Raw genomic sequence first — 8427 nt, forward strand, 5'->3', positions numbered from 1 at the left:
CTGTGGTAGACTGGTCATTTTTTAAATCTAATGATTGTAGTTGGACTTTCTTTAGCAAGTTTTGTCGTTAAGCTTTTTGAGTGCTATTTATTAATTATCTGCTCTAGCTTTTCCAAAGTTTTAGACACAGATATAGTGATACTTATGGTCCAAATATTATGGTGAAATGCATTGTTTTTTCCCACATTTTCTTGAGGAAAGACCCTTAAACCTCTGCGCCAAATATGCACACCTAGTCTTGGATAAACCCAGGGAAAACACTGAATGTGTATTAATCATTTCTTTATGTATTTTTATTTTCAATAATATCTTCAACTTGTTTTGTTGCAGTTATTTAAGAAATCATATTCAAATATTCACAAAAAAAACATACAAAAGATCTGTTGGATATTTTGTACAGACCTATACCTACGAGAACAAGCCTGATATTTTAGTTGATAATGATTCACCAATATGGACATGTACCTGTGCCTCGCTCAGCCCGAGCTCCAGCATTTCCAGGGACTTGCGGATCATGTGGGACTTCTCCTCCACCAGGACGCCCTCCTCGTCCTGCTTCAGGCAGCGCAGCGTGCCCAGCAGGCCCCCCAGGATGGAGTGGTGCTCCTGCTTCAGGGCCTCCAACCCCTGGATCACCTGCTTGGTCCGGGAGATGATCTCATCCTGGGACAGCTTCTCCCCAGGGTCCTCCTCCTCCTTCACACACACCGTGGTGGACATGTCCTCACGCATCCTAAAGATTTAACAGGGAAAGGAAAGTCAAAATCATGTATGAATCCATTTTAAAGTGGTGCAGTTTAATACAGTACGGCCCCAGAGATCAGACAAATCAAACAAAGAAAATCCCATGCCAAAACATTGTAGAACTTTAGATCACACAGAAAAGGCGGTGTAAATTTAATCTGACAGGGATGTTCTCCTAAAAAGTGAAGAGTGCAAACAGCAGCCTCTAATGCAGGAGAGCAAATGATTTTCTAAATCTTGTCAAAAACAAGGAACTAAAAGCAGCTTGTTGTCATCTAAAGACTCTGAACTTGACATTATTAGTAGGCTATCCACTTGTCTCATGAATTCGGTGCGTGTTAGTCCTGACAACAACAAAATAATGACTAACGCAACAAACATTTAATCAGGGTTAATACATAATACTGCAAAATGGCAGCGACAGGACCACCAGGAAAAAGGGTCTTCACAGAGCAACAGATTGGGGTTCACCAGAAACGTGTCAAGGGTTCACCAGCCGTCTACCAGCCATATGGCTAGTGAACGTTCAAATGTTACCAGCCACTCAATAGATTACCAGTGGGGTTTTTTGTCTGGTGAGTAAAGCAAATCTACCAGCTAGGGCTGGGCGATATAGAGAAAATCAAATATGACGATATTTTTGTCCCAATACCTCGATATCGATATTGCGACGATATTGTAGGGTTTACATTTGGTGCTTTAACAAAAATATTCACACAAAGAGATTTGTGATAAATAATCATCAATGTGTATTTTAATGACTAAGAGGCTAAATACAAATAATAGAACATTCAGGAAGGGACATCACTTTCCTGTAATGTAGCCTTTAAAAACTGAAGAAAAAAAAAACACCTTATGCCATATTACCATGTTACGATATCCAAAATCTGAGACGATATCTAGTCTCCTATCACTATATCGATATAATATCGATATATTACCCAGCCCTACTACCATCCAAAAAAAAAAATCAAATATCATGATATTTTTGACCAAATACATCAATGTTGATATTGACTATTGGTGCTTTCACTCAATATTAACACAATGAGATTTTTGATAAATAATCAGTATGGGGATACAATGACTAATAATAAAACAGCTAGTAATACTGGTAGGTTCAGAAAATTACATCACTTTACTGTAACGCAGCCATTGAAACCAGGAAAAGACAACACGTGCATCATATCGGGATATCCAAAATTGAAGACAATATCTAGCCTCATATATTGAGGTCTATATAATATCCATATATTGCCCAGCCCTACAGCCACTTGCATATTTTACCAGGATTTGGCTGGTGGATGGTGCTGATTTTGAACCCGACCATAATATTGATTAATGTAGAGAAATCATTAAATGAGCACACACGTAGCCTTCAGATGTTCAAAGATGCCTACTCCTGACCTTTTCTGGCCTCATGGCCACTACACAGTCAGATGCATCTCCCTTTGCAATCAATACTCAGCTCAGAGTGAGAAACCACAATGGCTTAAAGAAAAGGTTAGATCCTGTGTTTTTGTGTGTTTGTGTGTGAGTGTGTGTGACTGTCTGGACAGTTCTTGGTTCAGGAGCCTAGGCGGTTCATCTTGAGAGAATTGGAAAGATTTAGAATTTGAAATGTTCATGCTTCCCTCTCCAACAACACTCAAGGTGCCTTTGAGCGAGGCACTGATGGCAGCAGGGTGTTGCAACAGCTGAAAAAGCTGCATAAACAAAGGTTTAACATAATGCCGCATTTGTAAAAATGCTGTTTGAAGTGCTCTTCAAAACCGAGGCATCATCACCTAAGATGCTTTAAGAAAAAGAGCGTCTTAGGTGCAGCTGTGATGAAAGGTTGAAACCAAACCACAGACGTTAAACCTGCTGCCTGCTGACAGTTCAAATCCAAATCTGAGGCTTGTGGGCTGCGTGTGGTACACAGATAACGACAGATATGTAGGTGAGGATTGTTAGAAAGGAAAACTCTGAAATTAACAACTTAAATTTACATGATGAGGGGCTGGTCGTCACATTTGTTTTATAGCTTATAGATTGTTATTATAGCTTTGCATCTTTAGTCAGCATCTATTAGCTTTCCCTGTATCTAGCCAGTTAATCACCAACAAAACCCCTACTAAATATGACACACTTTTAGAAAGAAAGAAAAAAAAAAAAATCAGGGATAACATACAGTTTTAGTCTGGCATAACTTTGCCAGGCTTACAGTTAGTCTGCAGTTACAAAATACCGAACAGTAAAGTTACCGACCCCAAACACTCATATTCACGATTCAAATAATCAGCGCCTTAGTGCTGCCATTATGCAGTCATAGGACATAGTGATTAAGGAGGTACACTATTAGATGTAGTAGGTAAATCAGATATTAGTATTCACATATTATCCAAACATTGCAGGTTAATATCGGTTTCTCTTCCACTGGCCCCCATGCACTCCTTCCTACTCAATCCTGACTTTCTTTGCTTTGTATTCCACACACACACACACACACACACACACACACACACACACACACACACACACACACACACACACACACACACACACACACACACACACACACACACACACACACACACACACTTAAGAGGATTATGACGGAGCGCTTCGATTGCACTTGTAAGCGAGCTTCCTCATAAATCTCTGAAAGCAAATCTAACTGAAACTGCAAACAGATAATTACAGAAATACCAACTGGAGTTTTGTTTAACTGCGGCTACGGCTGTGAAAAATACAGAAACGAAACACTTCATGAGGAAGACTGACTTTACATTACCAGGTGAAGACAGACTGGCAGATTTGTCCTGAAATGCCTCAGAATTCACATTTCAGTTGTGGAAGTGTCAAGTGTGGAAGAAAAAAAAAAACAACAACGTCTGAAGACCACTCGGAGCAGACGAGTCGGGAGGGCTATAGCTAGATCTCTCCATGTGACTCGGCAACTAGCCTGCAGCCTATCAGCTGACAGCTAGCCAGGAAACTGTGCGCAGCAGAGAGATGGAAAAACAGCAGCTCCAGGTGAGTAGAGCTGTACAGAGATTTTAGTGAAATTAACTTGAAGTGACTCTGCATGAGACACAACAAACAATATCATCTCTTACAATACTCATACCTATCAGAGTGGAAATTTTAACAGCCACCACCAAAACACTTACATTTTTAATTATGTAGATAACAGATGAGCTGCTTCAATATTAATAACTTCAACTGCTGTTGCCAGTAATCAATCAGGAAAATGCACATATGTTAAGTCAAGTCAAGTTAACTACTTGTCCCTCGCTGCTGTAAATGAGCTGAAAAACTGATAAGTAGATCTTATTGCAAAGCTTAGAGGGAAAAACACAGTTGAACTGACTCCTTTGAAAAGGGCCAAGCGGTGAACATGGACATCAATCTAAAATCCCTGCTTTATACCCCAACGACACAGAGCAAGGTCAACTTTAAACCACTGGGAACATCCCAAACTGCAAAGAACAAGACAGAAAACAACTGCCACTGCAGGCTGTGGAATATAGAAGTGAAAGTGACAGCACAAGCCTTTTTGTCCTGCTCTGATCCAACAGTCTTTTATTTCTGGCATCAGAGTCTCGAAGCACAAAGCACCACAGGGAAAGGCACAGAAAACTACTTCTGATGTTAACTTTTGAAATGTAAATGGCTGGCCTGAAGTGGAGCGATTGGGGACACTGCAGCTCTTCATGTAAGCAGGTTAAGGCAGTGATATAAGGCAGTGGGGAGGCTGGTAGGCTATAATTGGGGAGGGGGGCTTCCTGTATGAGGACTGAGCCGGCAGCCGGAAGAGCAGCACTGTCAGCGATGTGTGGGCTGATAGTCATTGATGAGATGAGAGCTGTGACTTGAGCAAGTTAAATTTACGGGATCATTTTTATTTTTGAATAACATACTCATAAATGTGGGTTTGTTTTGGCTGTTCTCTCTCTGTTCTACCTGTATCCTGTCAATGCGATTTTAAACCTCTGCTACTCGCAAAGTGATGCCAGTTTGTCTGGTATAAATAGCTTTAGGAACTGGTTAGGGTAGTTTATTACACCAGCTACGTCGACAACAGCTGAAAACAAAGCGTGCAACCCACAGTCGAGTGCAGAAAACAGAATAGCACTGAGCACCGAAGACACTATATAAACTTTAACAAAACACTCAAAGACTGACATTTTAAACCTGCAATAACAGATTGTTTTGGCCATGTGGGAGCAGAAACAAGCAACAGATGGAACAACATTAGCATTTATTTGGAGTCGTGTCTCTGGCCCCAACAAATTTAAGTCCAGTGTTCAAGCTTCTTTAAGCTCTGTTTTGGCTTTTTCCATTGCAAAACATTCCACTTTCTTCCCCAGCTAGTTTCTACCTTTGCCTTTCTATCGTTTGGTGCTTGGCAGGTCGTGTAAAGGGGCTTTATCAGAGCTTTTCCCCTGCAAACCGCTGCATGCTGCTGCCGATATGGACCCTGATGAGGGCGGTGAGAGTGAACCAAACAGTACAAAGTTACAGCCAGGAAAAATAAAAACAATGAACTTAAAGATGGGATAAATCTCTGTAGAGCTGGAGGGAACTGCATATATAAGTAGAAGTAGTGAAGTGATCCTTTATTGATATAAAAAATACTGATTAAAGCCGCTTTAAAATGATCATGGTTGTTTACGTAGCCTATAGCTTGTGCTGTTCCTTTTGCACTTTCTGTGATCTTCAACTTGCTGCAGTCTTTGATTTGACTATTTCTTCAGTCTTACTCAACTATCTAGCCGTTACTCAAGTATCATGTGAGGAAATTAGCTATTTGCTTTAGGGACCATGAAAAGGGTTAACACATCAGACAGTCACGAGACATAACACTGCACTGCTGAAACAGCATGTCATCTCCTGAAACGAGTCGCAGGCTCACTTCTGGTTAGCCCTCACATGACATGAAGAGCAATGGCTTTTCTATATTTCTATGAGCGAGCCTTGGGCAAGAGATGAAATTAATACATTTTATTCAGTGAAGTAGCTTAGGATGCTCTGATCTACAGAGACAGTAGTGACACCACTCCTTGCTGAAACCTTAACAATAACTTATATCTTTAATATTTCAAATGTTGCCCATTTCTTTCTAGAAGCTAAACGGTCAGCAAGTCAGCCTAGATTTGTTTATTGCGGAATGTATATCATACAGGCAATCCGTCAGCCAATAAGTAACAAGAAATTACAGCAATGCCAAAAGGTGTATAAGGCAGAGTACAAGAGAATTTAAGGAATCCTTAGCAAAAACATCTTTTTACTTTTTGTGTTTCTGTAAAAAGAACTCAAAAAGTCAGTATTGGCTGGGCAAATGTTTAAATATTAAATTCATAATTACCTTTCTGGAAGTACCATGTGCAAAAGTACACTACAGTAGAATAGAAATGTACTACATCTGCAGTGTTTCAGCAGGCCTTAGGTTACATGCTTCCCCTGCAGCATTACAACAAAATCTGCAGCGACAACACATAATTATCATTTCCCGCCAGAGGTAAGAACTCTATAAAAAGGTCGACACACAAAACCTTCTGGGATGTTTAAGGCCAACAACAAGCTGTCCCAGGAGAGCAGAGGGGTGCTAGCCTGGCTGCAGGTTGTCATGAGTAGTCCTTTGGGCGGGGGACTTTAATGTGAAACATAAACACAACTCGCAGGAATACACACAAATATTCCTGAGAGATTTCTGACATGCAGCGTATACTCTGAGATTGTGTCCTAAATCTCAGATATTCATGGACCCCTCCCAGTGTTTTTTGGTTTCCCAGCTGTGGGTCCCACACTGGGATCCACTGTCCCTCTGAAGCGGTCTCCCCAAACACAGGCAGCTTTCACAGCCTTCAGCCCCGCTCGGAATATCAATGAAAAGGGACATCCAACTACTTTTGGGTGCTGCAGTGGCCCAAGTGCACCATCCAGGCATGTTTCAGTCGTGTCCATGCCCCTGGAGCTCCTGCTGCTTTGTCCCAGCTATCTCGCTTACAAATGGATTAACCTGAAGAACAAGTTAGCCAATACCTCCCTGTCACAGCCTAACCATAGTGTTAACTCTGAGCTAGCACTGTCAGTGACTGTCAATGTGCTTAGGAACGTCTAATTCCTGCAAGGGGAGACACTAAAGGCAAAAACATTTTTAAATTTTGGGGTTTTTTTTGCTTCCATAACAGGTCTTTCAGACTAGTGGAAAAAAAGTTTATCATTACTTTATTTGCGTCTTTAGATTTCATCTAAATACACAAAAAGTTAGCATTAGATAATGCCTCATTCACTTGTAATGCAAAAAAAAAAAATGTCTTAATGCAAGTAATTAGTTTTACCCTATTCACCTGAAGTGTTTTGCAAAATGTATGAATTTTCCAATCCATATCTTTAAAAGGATTTGTTCTCATACTCTGAGCCAGTAAAATGGAGATTACACATACACCCAACTTTGCAGTTACGTTCATATCTATAATCTGAAGGTTTTTACATATATATAATATAGCATTCATAGCCTGATTAATGTAACATGATATAATATAATATAGAAGCGGCTTCTTCTTATGGCTGTTGACAGTATTTTCTGATTTATGGAGTGATAAAAAGAGATGTTGAAAATCCCCTCTGTAAAACCCCTAGACTCTAATATGTAAACAAAATGAAACAATAATTGTGAACCTGGCTTTATCCATTCTAACATATCTAATTTGCATATTTAAACATAAGATTTCAGAAAACTTGTAATTCAAAAAAAATATTGTCTTAACGCAAGTAATCAACTAGGTAAGTTTCATGGCGATAGATTAGTTCAAATGTTTTCCCTATTCACCTGTACTATAAACTCGGACCACACATCAAATGGGGCCATCCTTTGAATCCTATTTAAAAACTAAAGAAATTCAAAGGCTTGTTGTTTGACCAGATGACACTTAAAAACAACACGGATATTTCCGGGAAAGTAGTTAATTGGCTAATGACACAACTCCAAGAAATACACGGGGCCATTCTTACCGTTCTCTGGAACATCCGTTGCCAATGTAGCTTCACCGTAACGTCCGTTTTCCTCGCCTTTTTTACCGTCTAAATCACGTCTTTTTTGAATGGAGGTGTTGTCGGGTTGACAGACAACACTTGCCAATAAAAGTAAAAAAAAATATTTAAGTTATAAAACACAATTTCCAAACTGTGTCCGGCTGGAATATGTTCTGCCGACTGACGCTGGTCTTCACTGCATCAACCGCCGTTTATGGTGACCAGCTAGCTACATAGCTAGCCAACCTAACTGTCAAAACACTGGCTTTACTCGGAGCCATACAAGAAAAGCCTGTTTTCCTTTGGTTCCATGGCAGGAACAAGTCCGTAAAACTAACTTAAGAGGGGCTTCATGGGGCTAAATGAAAAGTTGACTAGTCGCCCGTGCAGATGACAGCTCGCTAGTCCGCTGGCTGGCTGGATGACTGACTGACTGCGCGGTGCGTGAAAATGGCGTTACCCGGCGCCCCCCTTTTCCTCGGTAATGATGTCATCCCTGCCCGGATTAAAGGGGAAGCTGTGGCGCAAACTGAGCTGCCAGATTTATTTAATGCAACAATTCACCAGTAAACACAAAAAGTACTGGTAATGTGGTGGGGGGAAGTAAAAGTACTAATACCCCAGTGTAAAAATACTGTTAAAGTTCTGCATTCAATTATT

The 8427-nt window shown here is 40.5% G+C and overlaps 1 protein-coding gene across 5 annotated transcripts in view; it reads right to left on the reverse strand.

Moving 5' to 3' along the window:
• klc1a (kinesin light chain 1a) overlaps positions 1-8227 on the reverse strand; it is a 55692-nt gene extending 47465 nt beyond the window's left edge. For 2 of the 5 annotated variants that reach the window (XM_039785103.1, XM_039785102.1), the window contains exons 1-2: positions 7747-8227; positions 466-733 (exon numbers count right to left, since the gene is read on the reverse strand). In XM_039785103.1, coding sequence (XP_039641037.1) covers positions 466-732 — 267 coding nt within the window. In that variant the 5' untranslated portion in view covers position 733; positions 7747-8227. The remainder of the gene's footprint in view (positions 1-465; positions 734-7746) is intronic. The other 3 variants (XM_039785104.1, XM_039785105.1, XM_039785106.1) reach the window with 2 other exon arrangements.
• Between the last annotated feature and the right edge of the window lie 200 nt (positions 8228-8427).

The sequence above is a fragment of the Perca fluviatilis genome, chromosome 20, assembly GCF_010015445.1.
Source record: "Perca fluviatilis chromosome 20, GENO_Pfluv_1.0, whole genome shotgun sequence".
Lineage (NCBI taxonomy): Eukaryota > Metazoa > Chordata > Actinopteri > Perciformes > Percidae > Perca > Perca fluviatilis.